Source organism: Hemibagrus wyckioides, linkage group LG19, assembly GCF_019097595.1.
Source record: "Hemibagrus wyckioides isolate EC202008001 linkage group LG19, SWU_Hwy_1.0, whole genome shotgun sequence".
In the NCBI taxonomy this organism is placed as follows: Eukaryota; Metazoa; Chordata; class Actinopteri; order Siluriformes; family Bagridae; genus Hemibagrus; species Hemibagrus wyckioides.
The window spans coordinates 21,018,332-21,040,000 of NC_080728.1; the positions used below are offsets into that span (position 1 = coordinate 21,018,332).

A 21,669-nucleotide genomic window follows, 5' to 3' on the forward strand; every position below is an offset into this window, starting at 1 on the left:
TCTAGCTCGCTCTCTCTCTGTCTCTCCCTCTCTCTCTCTGTCTCTCCCTCTCTCTCTCTCTCTCTCTCTCTCTCTGTCATGCCTCTAATATCTGTTTGTCTTTCTCACAGATGGAGGAGAGATGGAAGGAGGTGATGGTGTAGTGAGGGAGTGTCCATCACCTAAGAGCTGCAAGAGTCCCTCCTCACACACAGTAAGAGTTAAACACACACACACACAGTAAGAGTTAAACACACACACACACACACACACACACAGTAAGAGTTAAACACACACACACACACACACACAGTAAGAGTTAAACACACACACACACACAGTAAGAGTTAAACACACACACACACACAGTAAGAGTTAAACACACACACACACACACACAGTAAGAGTTAAACACACACACACACACAGTAAGAGTTAAACACACACACACACACAGTAAGAGTTAAACACACACACACACACACAGTAAGAGTTAAACACACACACACACACAGTAAGAGTTAAACACACACACACACACACAGTAAGAGTTAAACACACACACACACACAGTAAGAGTTAAACACACACACACAGTAAGAGTTAAACACACACACACAGTAAGAGTTAAACACACACACACAGTAAGAGTTAAACACACACAGTAAGAGTTAAACACACACACACAGTAAGAGTTAAACACACACACACACACACAGTAAGAGTTAAACACACACACACACACAGTAAGAGTTAAACACACACACAAACACAGTAAGAGTTAAACACACACACACACACAGTAAGAGTTAAACACACACACACACACAGTAAGAGTTAAACACACACACACAGTAAGAGTTAAACACACACACACACACACAGTAAGAGTTAAACACACACACACACAGTAAGAGTTAAACACACACACACACACACAGTAAGAGTTAAACACACACACACACACACAGTAAGAGTTAAACACACACACACACACACACAGTAAGAGTTAAACACACACACACACACACAGTAAGAGTTAAACACACACACACACACAGTAAGAGTTAAACACACACACACACACACAGTAAGAGTTAAACACACACACACACACACACAGTAAGAGTTAAACACACACACACACACACACAGTAAGAGTTAAACACACACACACACACAGTAAGAGTTAAACACACACACACACAGTAAGAGTTAAACACACACACACACACACAGTAAGAGTTAAACACACACACACACACAGTAAGAGTTAAACACACACACACACACACACACAGTAAGAGTTAAACACACACACACACACACAGTAAGAGTTAAACACACACACACACACACACAGTAAGAGTTAAACACACACACACACACACACAGTAAGAGTTAAACACACACACACACACACAGTAAGAGTTAAACACACACACACACACACACACACAGTAAGAGTTAAACACACACACACACAGTAAGAGTTAAACACACACACACACAGTAAGAGTTAAACACACACACACACAGTAAGAGTTAAACACACACACACACACAGTAAGAGTTAAACACACACACACACACACAGTAAGAGTTAAACACACACACACAGTAAGAGTTAAACACACACACACACAGTAAGAGTTAAACACACACACACACACAGTAAGAGTTAAACACACACACACACACACACACAGTAAGAGTTAAACACACACACACAGTAAGAGTTAAACACACACACACACACAGTAAGAGTTAAACAAACACACACACACACACAGTAAGAGTTAAACACACACACACACACAGTAAGAGTTAAACACACACACACACACAGTAAGAGTTAAACACACACACACACACACAGTAAGAGTTAAACACACACACACAGTAAGAGTTAAACACACACACACACACAGTAAGAGTTAAACAAACACACACACACACACAGTAAGAGTTAAACAAACACACACACACACACACACACACACACACAGTAAGAGTTAAACACACACACACACACACAGTAAGAGTTAAACACACACACACACACACACACAGTAAGAGTTAAACACACACACACACACAGTAAGAGTTAAACACACACACACACAGTAAGAGTTAAACACACACACACACACAGTAAGAGTTAAACACACACACACACACACAGTAAGAGTTAAACACACACACACACACAGTAAGAGTTAAACACACACACACACACAGTAAGAGTTAAACACACACACACACACACACACACAGTAAGAGTTAAACACACACACACACACACACACAGTAAGAGTTAAACACACACACACACAGTAAGAGTTAAACACACACACACACACAGTAAGAGTTAAACACACACACACACACACACAGTAAGAGTTAAACACACACACACACACAGTAAGAGTTAAACACACACACACACACACAGTAAGAGTTAAACACACACACACACAGTAAGAGTTACACACACACACACACACACAGTAAGAGTTAAACACACACACACACACAGTAAGAGTTAAACACACACACACACACACACACAGTAAGAGTTAAACACACACACACAGTAAGAGTTAAACACACACACACAGTAAGAGTTAAACACACACACACACACAGTAAGAGTTAAACAAACACACACACACACACAGTAAGAGTTAAACAAACACACACACACACACACACAGTAAGAGTTAAACACACACACACACACAGTAAGAGTTAAACACACACACACAGTAAGAGTTAAACACACACACACACACACACACAGTAAGAGTTAAACACACACACACACACACAGTAAGAGTTAAACACACACACACACACAGTAAGAGTTAAACACACACACACACACACACACAGTAAGAGTTAAACACACACACACACACAGTAAGAGTTAAACACACACACACACACACAGTAAGAGTTAAACACACACACACACACACAGTAAGAGTTAAACACACACACACAGTAAGAGTTAAACACACACACACACAGTAAGAGTTAAACACACACACACACAGTAAGAGTTAAACACACACACAGTAAGAGTTAAACACACACACACACAGTAAGAGTTAAACACACACACACACACACACACAGTAAGAGTTAAACACACACACACAGTAAGAGTTAAACACACACACACACACACACACACACACACACAGTAAGAGTTAAACACACACACACACAGTAAGAGTTAAACACACACACACACACAGTAAGAGTTAAACACACACACACAGTAAGAGTTAAACACACACACACACAGTAAGAGTTAAACACACACACACACACAGTAAGAGTTAAACACACACACACAGTAAGAGTTAAACACACACACACACAGTAAGAGTTAAACACACACACACACACACAGTAAGAGTTAAACACACACACACACACACACAGTAAGAGTTAAACACACACACACACACACAGTAAGAGTTAAACACACACACACACACACACAGTAAGAGTTAAACACACACACACACAGTAAGAGTTAAACACACACACACACACAGTAAGAGTTAAACACACACACACACAGTAAGAGTTAAACACACACACACACACACAGTAAGAGTTAAACACACACACACACACAGTAAGAGTTAAACACACACACACACACACAGTAAGAGTTAAACACACACACACACACACAGTAAGAGTTAAACACACACACACACACAGTAAGAGTTAAACACACACACACACACACAGTAAGAGTTAAACACACACACACACACACACACACAGTAAGAGTTAAACACACACACACAGTAAGAGTTAAACACACACACACACACACAGTAAGAGTTAAACACACACACACACACACACACACAGTAAGAGTTAAACACACACACACACACAGTAAGAGTTAAACACACACACACACACAGTAAGAGTTAAACACACACACACACACACACACAGTAAGAGTTAAACACACACACACAGTAAGAGTTAAACACACACACACAGTAAGAGTTAAACACACACACACAGTAAGAGTTAAACACACACACACACACAGTAAGAGTTAAACACACACACACACACACACACACACAGTAAGAGTTAAACACACACACACACACAGTAAGAGTTAAACACACACACACAGTAAGAGTTAAACACACACACAGTAAGAGTTAAACACACACACACACAGTAAGAGTTAAACACACACACACACAGTAAGAGTTAAACACACACACACACACACACAGTAAGAGTTAAACACACACACACACACACAGTAAGAGTTAAACACACACACACACACAGTAAGAGTTAAACACACACACACACACACACACAGTAAGAGTTAAACACACACACACACACAGTAAGAGTTAAACACACACACACACACAGTAAGAGTTAAACACACACACACACACAGTAAGAGTTAAACACACACACAAACACAGTAAGAGTTAAACACACACACACACACACAGTAAGAGTTAAACACACACACACACACACACACAGTAAGAGTTAAACACACACACACACACACACACAGTAAGAGTTAAACACACACACACAGTAAGAGTTAAACACACACACACACACACAGTAAGAGTTAAACACACACACACACACAGTAAGAGTTAAACACACACACACACAGTAAGAGTTAAACACACACACACACACACACAGTAAGAGTTAAACACACACACACACACACAGTAAGAGTTAAACACACACACACACACACAGTAAGAGTTAAACACACACACACAGTAAGAGTTAAACACACACACACACACACAGTAAGAGTTAAACACACACACACACACACACACAGTAAGAGTTAAACACACACACACACACAGTAAGAGTTAAACACACACACACAGTAAGAGTTAAACACACACACACACACAGTAAGAGTTAAACACACACACACACACACACAGTAAGAGTTAAACACACACACACACACAGTAAGAGTTAAACACACACACACACACACAGTAAGAGTTAAACACACACACACACACACACAGTAAGAGTTAAACACACACACACAGTAAGAGTTAAACACACACACACACACAGTAAGAGTTAAACACACACACACACACAGTAAGAGTTAAACACACACACACACACAGTAAGAGTTAAACACACACACACACACAGTAAGAGTTAAACACACACACACACACACAGTAAGAGTTAAACACACACACACACACACAGTAAGAGTTAAACACACACACACACAGTAAGAGTTAAACACACACACACACACACACAGTAAGAGTTAAACACACACACACACACAGTAAGAGTTAAACACACACACACACACACAGTAAGAGTTAAACACACACACACACACAGTAAGAGTTAAACACACACACACACACACACACAGTAAGAGTTAAACACACACACACACACAGTAAGAGTTAAACACACACACACACACACACACACACAGTAAGAGTTAAACACACACACACACACACAGTAAGAGTTAAACACACACACACACAGTAAGAGTTAAACACACACACACACACACACAGTAAGAGTTAAACACACACACACACACAGTAAGAGTTAAACACACACACACACACAGTAAGAGTTAAACACACACACACAGTAAGAGTTAAACACACACACACACACAGTAAGAGTTAAACACACACACACACACACAGTAAGAGTTAAACACACACACACACACAGTAAGAGTTAAACACACACACACACACACACACAGTAAGAGTTAAACACACACACACACACAGTAAGAGTTAAACACACACACACACAGTAAGAGTTAAACACACACACACACAGTAAGAGTTAAACACACACACACAGTAAGAGTTAAACACACACACACACACACAGTAAGAGTTAAACACACACACACACACAGTAAGAGTTAAACACACACACACACACACACAGTAAGAGTTAAACACACACACACACACAGTAAGAGTTAAACACACACACACACACAGTAAGAGTTAAACACACACACACAGTAAGAGTTAAACACACACACACACACACAGTAAGAGTTAAACACACACACACACACACAGTAAGAGTTAAACACACACACACACACACAGTAAGAGTTAAACACACACACACACACAGTAAGAGTTAAACACACACACACACACACAGTAAGAGTTAAACACACACACACACACACACAGTAAGAGTTAAACACACACACACACACAGTAAGAGTTAAACACACACACACACACACAGTAAGAGTTAAACACACACACACACACAGTAAGAGTTAAACACACACACACACACACACAGTAAGAGTTAAACACACACACACACACAGTAAGAGTTAAACACACACACACACACACAGTAAGAGTTAAACACACACACACACAGTAAGAGTTAAACACACACACACACACACAGTAAGAGTTAAACACACACACACACACAGTAAGAGTTAAACACACACACACACACAGTAAGAGTTAAACACACACACACACACACACACAGTAAGAGTTAAACACACACACACACACAGTAAGAGTTAAACACACACACACACACACACACACAGTAAGAGTTAAACACACACACACAGTAAGAGTTAAACACACACACACACACACACAGTAAGAGTTAAACACACACACACACACACACACAGTAAGAGTTAAACACACACACACACACAGTAAGAGTTAAACACACACACACACACACAGTAAGAGTTAAACACACACACACACACACACAGTAAGAGTTAAACACACACACACACACAGTAAGAGTTAAACACACACACACACACACAGTAAGAGTTAAACACACACACACACAGTAAGAGTTAAACACACACACACACACAGTAAGAGTTAAACACACACACACACACAGTAAGAGTTAAACACACACACACACACAGTAAGAGTTAAACACACACACACACACACACAGTAAGAGTTAAACACACACACACAGTAAGAGTTAAACACACACACACACACACAGTAAGAGTTAAACACACACACACACACAGTAAGAGTTAAACACACACACACACACAGTAAGAGTTAAACACACACACACACACACACACACACAGTAAGAGTTAAACACACACACACACAGTAAGAGTTAAACACACACACACACACACAGTAAGAGTTAAACACACACACACACACACAGTAAGAGTTAAACACACACACACACACAGTAAGAGTTAAACACACACACACAGTAAGAGTTAAACACACACACACACACACACAGTAAGAGTTAAACACACACACACACACACAGTAAGAGTTAAACACACACACACACAGTAAGAGTTAAACACACACACACACACACACACAGTAAGAGTTAAACAAACACACACACACACACACACAGTAAGAGTTAAACACACACACACACACAGTAAGAGTTAAACACACACACACACACACACACAGTAAGAGTTAAACACACACACACACACACACACAGTAAGAGTTAAACACACACACACACACACAGTAAGAGTTAAACACACACACACACAGTAAGAGTTAAACACACACACACACACACACACAGTAAGAGTTAAACACACACACACACACAGTAAGAGTTAAACACACACACACACACACACAGTAAGAGTTAAACACACACACACACACACACAGTAAGAGTTAAACACACACACACACACAGTAAGAGTTAAACACACACACACACACAGTAAGAGTTAAACACACACACACACACACACAGTAAGAGTTAAACACACACACACACACACACACACAGTAAGAGTTAAACACACACACACACACAGTAAGAGTTAAACACACACACACACAGTAAGAGTTAAACACACACACACACACACACAGTAAGAGTTAAACACACACACACACACAGTAAGAGTTAAACACACACACACACACACAGTAAGAGTTAAACACACACACACACACACAGTAAGAGTTAAACACACACACACACACACACACAGTAAGAGTTAAACACACACACACACACACAGTAAGAGTTAAACACACACACACACACACAGTAAGAGTTAAACACACACACACACACACACAGTAAGAGTTAAACACACACACACACAGTAAGAGTTAAACACACACACACACACACAGTAAGAGTTAAACACACACACACACACACACACAGTAAGAGTTAAACACACACACACACACACAGTAATAGTTAAACACACACACACACACAGTAAGAGTTAAACACACACACACACACACAGTAAGAGTTAAACACACACACACACACACACACAGTAAGAGTTAAACACACACACACACACACACAGTAAGAGTTAAACACACACACACACACACACAGTAAGAGTTAAACACACACACACACACACAGTAAGAGTTAAACACACACACACACACACACACAGTAAGAGTTAAACACACACACACACACACAGTAAGAGTTAAACACACACACACACACACAGTAAGAGTTAAACACACACACACACACACACAGTAAGAGTTAAACACACACACACACACACACAGTAAGAGTTAAACACACACACACACACACACACAGTAAGAGTTAAACACACACACACACACAGGCCTGGATATAAAGTGTTGTGTTTCTTCATGCTAACTGTTATTCTTTCTCTCAGTCTCCGTCTCCAGGCCCGAGCTCCGTGTCCCATTCCTCTGTTCGCTCGACTAAAGAAGAGGACAGCGACCCTCAGTCCCGTCCCGTGGTCCAGCCGTCTTCGTCCAAGCCGCCGCTGTCTAAGTCCACCCCTCTGACTCCCAGCAAGCACCCCTCCCAAGGGCACTACGCGGCTCCTACCCTCCCTATCCCCTCTCCTAAATCTCAGCCTCAGCCACAGGGTTCTCCCTATCGCGGTCAGAGGACCTTCCTTTCTGCCCCACCCCCCAACCAATCACAGTACAGCCCTCAGAATGCCCCGCCCCCTCCTCCCCCGCCACCTCCGGTACCCCCTGCTTCCTCACCGTACTTCCCTACACAGTTCAAGGCGGCCGTCTCGACGCCCTTCCCTCCCGGTTCGCAGGCGCTGCTGCAGTCTCACCACACGCTCCACTTCCAGAGCAGCTCGGCCCCGCCCCCTCCTCCGCCTCCTCCGCCGCCTCATCCTCAACCGGGCCCCGCCCTCATCCATGTCAACCATCTACAACCTCCTTCGATCCAGCAGCATCAGCTGATCCTGAGCTCTGCCCCTCCCCCGCCTCCGCCTCCACCCCCCCAGACGCAGAGTTCTCAGCCGGCGCAGGTCAGCGGCACCACCGTCAATCTGCTGTCCATCAAACAAGCCCCGCCTCCTCCGCCGTCGTTTCAGAACATCAGTGCGTTTCAGACTACTCTCCTGCACCAATCGGGAGCGAGCAACCCTACAGCAGTGACACCCTCTTCGTATCAGCAGACCGTGTTACCGCCTCCTCCTCCGCCCCCACCGCAACCGACCCCACCTTCTCAAGGGTCCTCGTCCAATCCTAACGCGACTCAGACTCGAGGTCCGCCTCCTTCCGCCGCGCCGTTTCACAACACCGGTTACATGGGGACAGGGTGGCACTGACTCCGCCCACTTCATCCGCACGCGGAAACGGACTCGTAACGAGAAAATCGCGGCGGCCGATCGGGCGGAGTGTAACATAGGCGACTCGAGCATAGTGTAAATAATTTTTTATGCACCTTTACACCCAGGAAACAGGACGAGGCAGCAAGGGTACACTCACATGGACCCTAACCCCACCTGGAGAGACTTAATGGAAAACAAGATGGCGGCTCAGTGGTGCTCATTACACAACCTAAACCCCTCCCCCTTTTTTCTTCTTCTTCCTCCTCCTCCTTCTTCTTCTCCCCTGATACACACTTCCAGTCGTCCTCTCTCAGACGTCTTTTAACGTTTTTACTTTTTTCCCCCGTTCTTGTTTTCGCACTTGTACGATGGACATTCCACGTCGACTTTTTTCTTTTCTTTTTTTTTTTCCCCCTCTTTTCTGTAAAATCCTCACGTCATTTATTCGTTTTATCTAGCGCTTCATTTATAGCGGAAGAAAAACAATGCTTTTTGTATAGAGGAAAAAAATACAGAATTATTTTTTTTAATCCTTCATTGTAACTGATAAAAAAAATAATAATATCTCGCAGAAATTCGAGAAGAGACCTTTGTGTTAGGCCGCTTCGCCGCTCCGGGAGTCTGCACTTCTTAGTGTGTGTGTGTGTGTGTGTGTTGGTCCATACGTGTTCATGTGTTCCGTGTGAGAGAGAGATCACTTCCTGTTCACCGTGAGCGCTTTATTTTTTTGGAATTTTCACGGTTATTTGTAGAAAGTGTAATTTAATTGTATAGGTGGTTCCTCCAGCGTTCTGTTCTTTCTGCAGAGACGGACGAGTGTAAATATCCGCTTCAGGTTTTTTTTTTTTCTTTTTCTTTTCTTTTCTACGCTTGTACACTTTGCTCACATCTTTTCTTTTCTTTTCTTTTTTCTTTTTTTTTTTTTTTTTTGGAATACGGTTGTAAATATGAGCGCGTACTTCTCATAAAAAAAGAAAACAAAGGAAAAAAAAATAAAAAAGCTGAATGTTTCTGTGACAGTAGCACTATTTTTATTTGTCCGTCTCCCGGGATTATTCAATTTGTCCTCTCTCTCCCTCTCTCTCTCTCATTTATTTTTTATTCTTTGTGTGAGTGAGTGAAAGTGTGTGTGTGTGAGAGAGTGTGTGCGAGAGTGATGTGTGTGTGAAGAGCAGACGCTCACAGACACAACACTGGTTGGATATTTTCATGGTTCATTATAATAAATCACTGTAATGACAGTTTTATACCACCTCTGTGTCCTGTGGCTTTGTTTGGTCAAACATCTCAGGAGACTCCTTCCATACATGAACGTCGACTGTTGCTATAGAAACAATAAATTGTGTGTGTGTGTATATAAAATGTAAACCTGCAGCTACTTTAAACATTTAACACATTTATCTACACTTTCTGACCAATCAGAATCCAGTAGAGCTGTAGTGTACATAAGAAATTAATGAATAAATATTAAATAGATTTTGACCTTCGAGTTGGAAATCTTGTGTATGTAATGCCTTTGTTCGTCCACCGGATGGCGCAAGTGATGGCGTTACTGCAGCGCGAGCGGCTTGGATCCCTCCCTGTGTTTCAGTCTTTAAACCGTTCTCTCATCGGCTTCGTCCCAAATCGACATCCCTTGCGCCCTTCACGAGTGTGCACTCCTCCGTTAAAGTGCGGAACAGGAAGTGACGAGAATAAATTTAAACCTGTGTCTGTTGCAGTTCACGCGCTCACGTTAGGGCGCGCTAAATAGCGGCGGCCATTTTGTGAAGTTTTAGTCGTTTTCTTTCTAAAGAATTAAATGGTGTTTATTTAACTCTCTCTCTCTCTCTCTCTCTCTCTCTCTCTCTATATATATATATATATATAAACAAACAACAACTAAGCAAAATTTATTTATCTGGATGTAATTTAAAGACTGGATCATGTTGATATATAAAAGTAGAATATTTGAGCTAGCGAGCTAACATGCTAATTATATTTACTGAGAGCAATTTGAGCGCAGTTAACTATCTTGTTTTTTATTAATTTTTTTTTGGAAATGTCTAATAAAGTACACATCGTATAGCATTTATAAGAAAAAGCTAAAACCTCACGATGTAAATAAACCAATAATAACAGAATGAACAATTAGAAGATTAGCTAGCTAGCATATGCTTGCTAGGTTTCTTCAGCTTTAGGTGAAAACAGTTAAGCTAGTTTTCACAAAAATGGTACGATTTCTCTGAAAACGTCTGTCTGTCTGATGTTAGCGAGCTAGCATTGGGTAATAAAGACCAATATTTATTATTTCTAATATTTTAGAAATCCTAGCTGATTAGTACATGGTAAGCTTGGGAGCATTAGCCGTGAAGATGATTATTATTAAATGTAGCATAAAAATTCTCTCAGAAATCCTGTCTTGTGTTAGCTGGGTAGCATTAGCACCACAGGGTATGATTATTGGATGGCTAATGAGCCTCATACAGATAAATAAATCCACACAGGCATGTTAGCTTCATGGCTACACTGCCTCACCTGTGGGCTTCTCTGAATATGTGTGAGCTAGCTGGCTAGTTAATATTAGCAGTAAAGATTATGACTTATTAGCCAGATAGCTTTAGCATTAAATATTAAGATTATTTACTGATTATACTTACGTAATAAAATGACTTTTAGAAAAGAATTCTCTGAGACAATTCTTCCTTCTTAGCTAGATATTTATCGTTGAAGATTCTGAATATTCTGAATAATCCTGCCTCATGACATCTAGCTAGCTAGCATTAGCAGTAAGGACTAAGATGTTTTCAGATGATGTACAATCCTGACAGAAATGCCAGCTACCTGGCACATATTAGTGTGCTAGCATGAGCAGTGTAGGTTCTAATTATTTATAGATGTGACTCGAATCCTCTCAGAAATCCTGTCTCATTAGCTATCTAGTTATAATTACCACTGAGGATTAGAATTATTTACACATGTGACGTAAATCCTCTCAGAAAACAAAAACATCCTGTCAGAAATGCTGCTGGTAGCAATTTCTTGCTAACTTTTGTGTATAAACAAACATGATTATTTACAGAATGAATCGAAAATCCTCTCAGGAAACATGTCTCTTGTTAGCTAGCTAATTATAATGACCAGTGAGGATTAGAATTATTTACAGATATGACATAAATCCTCTCAGAAAACAAAAAATTCCTGTCAGGAATGCTGGCTACTAGCTAGCTTGCTAACATTTGTGTATAAAGAAACACAATAATTTACAGAAAGAGTTGAAAAATCCTCTCAGGAAACCCATCTCATTTGCTAGCTAGCATTAGCCGTGAGGATTAGAATTATTTACAGATATGATGTAAATCCTCTTAGAAATAAAATCCTGTCAGAAATGCTGCTGGCTACTAGCTAGCTTGCTAACATTTGTGTATGAACAAACATGATTATTTACAGAAAGATTCAAAAATCCTCTCAGGAAACCTGTCTCGTTTTAGCTAGCTAGCATTAGCAGTGAGGATTAGAATTATTTACAGATATGACAAATCATTTCAGTAGAAAACAAAAATTTCCTGTCGGAAATGCTGACTGCTAGCTAGCTTGCTAACGTTTGTGTATAAACAAATATGATTATTTACAGAAAGAATTTAAAAATCCTCTCAGTCTCATTTTAGCTAGCTAGCATTAGCAGTGAAGATTAGAAATATTTACATATATGACATAAATCCTCTTAGGAAACAAAAATTCCCTGTCAGAAATGCTGGCTACTAGCTAGCTTGCTAACATTTGTGTATAAACAAACTATTATTTACAGAAAGATTTGAAAATCCTTTCAGGGATTTTTTAGCTAGCATTAGCAGTTTAGCATTTAGCAGATTAGCATTCAAAATGGTTAGCATTCGAAGCGCAACGCGAATCATTTTGTTTGTTCATTCAGGAAAATGAAGACTCGTGAGCGCCGATGGTCTTTGGGAGAACGTTTTATTCACTTACGTCTGAATCAGTCTCTACAGCGTGTTTTTATTTATGATATTATGGAATATTTACATTTCTTTCTTTCGTTTTCTTTTTTAAATTCTATATACAAGAACATCAGACGAGACAGACACCCGACATTGGGGACTTCAGTAATGTACGGATATCATAATCAGAATAATAATAACAATAAGAATTAATTCTAAATCAGTTTAGTACGAGTCGTGTCCTGATTTTACAGAGCGATGCTATAAAGGGGATCAGCCAATAGCAATCCAGAATTGTTTACCTCACATTACCTAGCTAGCTTCCTAGCCAGCCTGGTTCGATCTTTAATATCCGCTAGCTAGGCTTTAATGTCATGTTAGCTAGCGGACATTAAGCAGAACGCTGATTTTTTCAGAGAGCTAGCTAATGTGCTACATTACAGAATTAAAACCAGGCACGAGTCACACAGAGTGATGTAGCTGCTTTGCGTCAGATAGCTAAGCTCACTGCAGAAGAGCTAGCATTCATGTTAAGATAGCACTGAAGGCTGTGTTCAGGCAAAAGCAATTCCTTATGTTAGCTAGCTTTGTAGGAAACCTAGTGAGCTAGGTAATTTCAAGAAACTAGACTTACACTTGAAGAGTGAGCATTAACATTAGGTTAGCTAGCTAACATGTCTTTAGTTTGCAAGCTAGCTAAGCTAATTTGCTAGCTAAAGTAAACAGTATTTGATGCAAAATGTGAAAATTTAGCATGTTTCCAGCCTTGTAGCATAGAGACAGTGTTACTGCGTGAAATCAGGACACGTGCGTACAAAACACGTCCAAACACGTTATTATTTCACCTACAACCGTGTTTCTGTCCATCAAGATCGTTTTCAGTGCTGTTTTTTTTTTCTTAAACAGTTTACAATATTACAATATTTTATTTTTTAAAAAATTAGAACACCTTCCTCTTTCATGATGTCACATTTGTCTTTTTTTATACATAACAATCTTACATTTACACTTCAATGACAATAAATTCAGGAGAAAAAAAATTCAAGGGTGGGTCTGCAGACTGGCGGCCAGTGTATGAACTCTAAGACACGCCCACGCTAAGATCTGATTACTCAAAAAAACAAAACAAAAAAGGTAAGGTTTATGCTAGCTGGCTAGTTAGCGTTATCAGTGAAGGTTATGAGCGTGACTCGAAGCTGCTGTTCTTAGCATAGATTTGCTAGCTGGCTAACAGACGCAGACCTGCTGGACCTCAAATAAACAAACACAATAGACAAAATATATACAACGTAAATACCACGTGTCTCTCACAACACACGCCGCGTGAAGGCTGTGACTCGATCCCATCAGCAAAACAGAGCGACTAAACCTCATCTTTACCTCAGGTTAGCAAGCTTCCTTCCATCAGATAGCTGAAGAGCTAGCCTATCAGGTTAGCGAGCTTCCTTCTATCAGATAGCTGAAGAACTAGCGTATGAGGTTGGCTAGCAAACATTAGCCCAGATCACACATGATGACATCACATGTAAAAGTTTTCACCGTGCAATGACGTAGAACAGTAGAAGTTTATCTTCATGCTAGCGAGTGATAAAGCGCCAGACGATCGTTTATTTCTCACCGTGTGTGTGTGTGTGTTTATCTGTGACAAATCTGTGTGTGTTTATCTGTGTAATAAACGACAATTTACTTTCTTGTTTTTACTCAAATGATGTACAGCACGTGACGATTCCAAACAATCAGCGCGAGCGCATGGGATTCAACATTTCCTCAGTTGTTCCCTCACAGCGGGCGTTAGACTCCACAGACTGACACAGAAATGGATGGAACTGAGCGCGGTTTCATCTCGTCCTGTCGTGTACGATGTGTCCAGAGAAGTTATGAAGAAACTTAACGCTTGAAAGGAAGCAGCAGAGATGGTTAGTGTGCACAGAGCTAGTAGAGTTAGCTAATCCGGCAGCCATGTTGGTTCTGTCTGTCCTAGTGATGTGTCGTTCATGAACGAGTCGTTTATTTTGAACGAATCCTTAATATGACTCTGGAATAATGAGCTGTCTCAGAGAGTGATTCATTCATTTTCCGACTGCGCATCGGTTCTGTACGGGAAACATGATTAGATTATCTCCCAAGTTGTTCGTTCGTCGCGTGACAGCCTCATAGGCTTCGGCTCTGCAGTCTGTGGAGGAAACAGAAATGATTCGTTCATCTCCTGAGTCTTCGGGCCTGAGCCGTTTGTTCGTTCATCACGTGACCACTTCCTGGACTGGTATCTTAAAGTCAATAATGCTAATGTATTGTATAATATTTAGGAATTATCATCGAATTATCAATTTGAATGCAGATTTGTGCAATGAAGATTTTCTGAAAAATAAAAATGTTCTGTTCTGGTTCTGGTCAGTCTGGTTTTGGCCTTGGATGATTTATAGTTTTGTGTGGAGGGAATTGGCTATTAACACATAACACTCTAATTATATTCTGCTGAAATGAACAAAACGACTGGTAAAAAGATTCGTTCATTTTGCTGAACGGGATTCAAAGATCCGAGTCGGTAAAATGATCCAAACTTTCCATCGCTATTCTGTCCTGTTCCAAGCCCCGCCCCTTCTGTTCCGGCTCGTCATGCTGTACTGCAGATGTTTCTAGTGTCGTATTTTTTCTAGCCGTAAAAACACGAACCAAATCTATAAACACATTAAAAAAGTCACGCTTAAAGTGTGTGAAAGTTCTGATGTCTTCATCGTATTGAGCAGCATTTTAACCATCACTTAACGAGCTTTAATGACCGCCTGTCACTCACTCGCTAGTTCATTAACTCACCTGAGAACTGACCACACCTAGCAAAGATTCCTACAGAAACAAAACAAATAACTGAGCTACAACCATGGAGATGCGTTAGCTAGCAGAGTGTCAGCTCACTCACAGTGTTACACAACACACACACACACACACACACACACACAGCTGCAGGCTATAACTAACTATAACTAACATGGACACTTAGACCATTAAACACTCACTGAAGCTTCTTCAACTTTTTTTTTTTTTTTTTTTTTTTAAATAATGATCTATAATTTATCTACATTTTTTTTCATGGCCAAAAATAACCAAAAATTTATGATTTTTTTTTTTTTTAAGTGAAGTGTCCAGATATTTCCTTTAATCACATGTAACCTCTCCTGATGAAATAAAAAAAATAAAAGAGTTCTTTAAAAAAAAAATTAAAATATAGAACACAGATTAAAATAAAATAAATTGGGCTAAAATAAAAAGAGAGAGAGAGAATTTTTAAGACATTCAACGGAACAGAATCCTTCAAAATAAATGATGAAAAAAATAATAGAATAAATAAAATAATAAAATTTTTTAAAAAGGGTATTCCATAAAACATAAAACCTCAAAACAAAATATAATAGAATTATCTAGAAGAAAATGATCAAACAAATAAAATAAAATAAATAAAAAAATGACCTTTAATACAGAAAGTAATAATAGAAATCATATTAAAAAATTTATAAACTAATGAATACAAATTTTAATGAATTTTGTTGTTTGGAAGGAATTTCATTTCTGTTCCACATGATAACTGAGTGTGTGTGTGTGTGTGTGTGTGTCTACTCTCATAAACTAGCATGCTAATACACACTGCCAGTGGTAAACTCCATGGAGGCGGGGCTTCAGAGTCCAGCTATCCGGCACGTAGCCGTGTTTAGTTTTAAACGGAGACTCGGTGTAACGCTGAAAGCTAAATACACGTGTTGAGTGTTGATGTTTTCTTCAGACTGTTTACTGTTACACTGGACTTTAGCCATGTTTATTTTTATGTGTAGATCAGTTTAACGCTTTTGAGACAGAAGTAAACATCACGGCACTGACACGCAGCCTTCGTCACCATCTGTCTACAGAATCCTGCTAAAGAAACACACCGGGGTTTTCTTCTGCCACCGCTGCTGTGGTCATTTTCTTTTGAAAGGACACGGAGGTTGCCGCGGCTTCCCCGAAATCCTCTGCCGTCATCCATCGCCATGGAAACGGTCTCTTCACGCTCACCTGGAGAGTTCAGTCCGGTCGACTAAACACACGAAAATAACGAACAAACTCCAAACACGGACACGTTTATATCAGGTGTGTGTGTGTGTAAAGACAAACAGATGAAACACTGATCCTAACAGACTAAACAGCAGTGTGTGTGTGTGTGTGTGTGTGTGTGTGTAGCTGCCTGGTCCAGTCCTCACAGCCGTGTAAAGTCTTTTCTTCTTCCACAATCTGGACGTCTTCCTTTATTTCCCTCTGGACACATATCCCTCAGCCCCGGAGGATGCTGGGTAAACAGCTGGAAGGTGACTGGATCACAGGACGCTCCTTCTCTTCTTTCAGCTGATCGAGTCACTCTGAGGAGAAAAGAGGAAGAAGTTAAAATAAAATAAAGAAATCGTAAGGAATTACGCCAAACCATGCAGCAAAGCAGAAAACATCATTCTACAGAGAAATTCCTTCTGAGGCATCATTATTTACAACGTCGTCTCACCATCCGCTTAAATCTGCCCTGAAATCCATTACAGTGACTGTAGCAACGGAAAAATAAATAATCATTACAGAAAAATTTAAAATAACTAACTAATTTCTAACTAACTAATTTAAATAACCAACTAATAACTAGTTTCAATATTTTAAAATAACTAATGTAAAAAAAAATTACATAAAAAATAAAGTAAAAAAATAGAATAATTCTAAGAAATAGTTTTGAGAAACACAACAAACAAACATATAAACACAAGAAAAAAAAGATATAAAATGTCTAAAAAAGAAGAGTGGAATAGTTCTAAAGTAAAATAAATAACTGGCCAAAACAAAACATCTGCAACATAAAACAACTGCATAAAAAATAGAACATACAATTCATTCTAAACATTAAAGAATTAAAGAAATCTATAATTCTATTAACTAAACAGAATAGACTTAATTCTAAATTATAAAGTGTTATATATTTGAAAAAATAAATTCATTGTTTTCACAAAAGGAAAATAATTTTTTAACAAAAACAGAATGATTCTTAACATTAAAGAGTGAAAGAAATCAATAATTCTATGAAACGGAACAGAATTGAATTTTAAAAATGACACAAAATTGAAGACACGGACAGTGAATGTATAAAGCTAAACAGAATAGAATTAATTCTAAATTATGAAGCTCATATATTTAAAAAAGATTTTTAAAAACAAAAATAGAATAGAATTGTTAAAAAATGTTAGAGAATTAAAGAAGTCAATAATTCTATTAAATGAAACAAAAAACAGCGATGACTATAAAACTAAACAGAATAGAATTCATTTTAAATTATGATTCGTTATATATTTTAAAAAATATTTTTTAAAAAGAGAGAATAGAATAATTCTAAACATTAAATAATTTTAAAAAAATGTAAATACTGTAATTATCAAGTTAAAAAATAAATCGAATTGTGATTCAGTCATTTTGTTAGAAATGTGAATTTTTGAATTTGAATAATTTCACACAGTTCTAGTTTACAGGAGACTCGGTGAGTGACTTTCACTTTAAATACAAAACAAAATGAGTCTCTAAAGAAATGATAAAAACTAAAGAAGCTAGATCTGTGAAGAGAGCGGATTTTATTAAAGCGTCAGTAAGCACTCACCTCCTCCAGCTGAGCTCCTACGCACTTCCACTCTCTGTGAGAATAAAACACAACACAGAGACTTGCTCTTTAACTCCAGTCATAAATAATATAAACATGAAGTAAAACTTCTACATCTGCCCCTGTACTCCTCACTCAGCCTCTACATCTGCCCCTGTACTCCTCACTCAGCCTCTACATCTGCCCCTGTACTCCTTACTCAGCCTCTACATCTGCCCCTGTACTCCTCACTCAGCCTCTACATCTGCCCCTGTACTCCTCACTCAGCCTCTACATCTGCCCCTGTACTCCTCACTCAGCCTCTACTTCTGCCCCTGTACTCCTCACTCAGCCTCTACATCTGCCCCTGTACTCCTCACTCAGCCTCTACATCTGCCCCTGTACTCCTCACTCAGCCTCTACATCTGCCCCTGTACTCCTCACTCAGCCTCTACATCTGCCCCTGTACTCCTCACTCAGCCTCTACATCTGCCCCTGTACTCCTCACTCAGCCTCTACATCTGCCCCTGTACTCCTCACTCAGCCTCTACATCTGCCCCTGTACTCCTCACTCAGCCTCTACATCTGCCCCTGTACTCCTCACTCAGCCTCTACATCTGCCCCTGTACTCCTCACTCAGCTCTCTTTTTTTCAGCCTGGGTGTGTCAGGTTTGTGGTAAATATAATCCAACAACAGAGTAAATATTATTTTGTGTGTGTGTGTGTTTGTGTGTGTGTGTTTGTGTGTGTGTGTGTGTGTTTGTGTGTGTGTGTGTGTGTGTGTTTGTGTGTGTGTGTGTGTGTTTGTGTGTGTGTGTGTGTGTGTGTTTGTGTGTGTGTGTGTGTGTGTGTTTGTGTGTGTGTGTGTGTGTGTGTGTGTGTGAATCAGTGAAGTGTGTAAACACACATTAGTGATGCACGACTCAGTCTGATGCCTCAAGTCTGAATTAACCCCAAAACCCACAGAGACTTTATTCCTTATCTTCATACATCCTTCTTCTCTCCCTTCTCTCCATCCATCACATCCCTCTCTCTCTGTCCCTCTCTCTCTCTCCCCCTCTGTCTGTCTCTCTCTCTCACCCTTCCTCCCTCTCTCTCTGTCCCTCTCTCTCTCTCACCCTCCCTCCCTTCCTCTCTCTCTCTCTCCCTCTCTCTCCCTCCCTCTCTCTCTCTCCCTCTCTCTCTCCCTCCCTCTCTCTCTCTCTCTCTCCCTCCCTCTCTCTCTCTCTCTCTCTCTCTATCCCATTTTCTCCTTAATGACCGTTACACTTTCTCATTTTCTCTCCTCATCTCATCCTGCCTGATCTGTCTGTTTTTTTCTTGGTTTCTCTAAAAAATGAGGGAGTGAATAGAAGAGAGCAGGTTGGAATAGAGACCAGATTTTAAACACACACACACACACACACCATCTACCATCATAAAGAGTGATTTTGATTCTCTTCTCTCTGCCTGCTTCAAAAAACTGATGTAATAAATGTCACAAACTCAAGAATGAAAATTAAAGCAGCAATGTGTGAATTATAGCCAAATAATCACCTTTCCTCTACTCCGCCCACAACTGACCTTTACTTCCTGTCTTTAGACGGAGCATGCCCTGTCACTTCTCTTTTAAGGGAAGGAGAGATCTTGCTCACTGTCTAATTTCAGGGCCAGAAAAATTCAACAAAAACTAAGAAAATAGCTTTTAATAGACTTTCCACAGTCAGTGATTTGTGGATCAGGGTTGTTAGTTAGTGATTATTGGAGGTCTAGAAACAGTATTAAAACTTACATACTGCCGCTTTAATTATTTACAAGTGCACTCTGACTAAATCCTGATGAACTCGACTCATCCAGGGCTTTTCTCACTGGATCATTTTTTAATGTCGGATTTTGACAACAGACGTGATGTTCACGGAAACTTTGAGCCGGAGAGCAACAAATATATTAAATAAATAAATAAATAAATCACCCTTTTACAAATTCACCTTCTCTGCAGTCGCCTCTTTTTAAAAATAAATAAATAAATAAATAAAATTGGTCAGAAGATGTTGATTAGTTTTCTCTCTGCACTTTTTTTTATTCCTGTTTTTTCTCTACAAACAGAACATTAAATAAATTAATTAATTAATTAATAACAATTTCACACACAGAGCACTAAATAAATACATAAATAATTGTTTTCCACACACAGAGCCTTACATAAATAAATAAATAAATAAATAAATAAATAAATAAATATTTTTTCCCACACACAGAGCACTAAATAAATAAATAAATTAAAAAAAATCCACACACAGATCATTAAATAAACACATAAATAAATAAATCAGTATGTTAAATGTCCAAATTTATTTCATTTTCTTTTTTTTTTTCTTTTCATTTTTAGAAAATTTAGCGTGATTTTATTAGCGCTGCTGCGAGTCCAGAGACAGAAAACGTTATTATTGCTCTCAGTTTCCTCTGAGGCT

General features: G+C 39.4%; 2 protein-coding genes across 4 annotated transcripts in view; one reads left to right on the forward strand and one right to left on the reverse strand.

Moving 5' to 3' along the window:
* The window catches only part of kmt2e (lysine (K)-specific methyltransferase 2E), a 50,099-nt gene extending 39,192 nt beyond the window's left edge, over positions 1-10,907 (forward strand). For all 3 annotated transcript variants that reach the window (XM_058417139.1, XM_058417140.1, XM_058417141.1), the window contains 2 exons: positions 111-193; positions 8,729-10,907. In XM_058417139.1, the coding sequence (XP_058273122.1) occupies positions 111-193; positions 8,729-9,652 (1,007 nt within the window). In that variant the 3' untranslated portion in view covers positions 9,653-10,907. The remainder of the gene's footprint in view (positions 1-110; positions 194-8,728) is intronic.
* A 2,686-nt stretch (positions 10,908-13,593) lies between these two features.
* lhfpl3 (LHFPL tetraspan subfamily member 3) overlaps positions 13,594-21,669 on the reverse strand; it is a 29,775-nt gene continuing 21,699 nt past the window's right edge. The window contains exons 3-4 of the mRNA XM_058417662.1: positions 19,241-19,274; positions 13,594-17,975 (exon numbers count right to left, since the gene is read on the reverse strand). Coding sequence (XP_058273645.1) covers positions 19,258-19,274 — 17 coding nt within the window. The 3' untranslated portion in view covers positions 13,594-17,975; positions 19,241-19,257. The remainder of the gene's footprint in view (positions 17,976-19,240; positions 19,275-21,669) is intronic.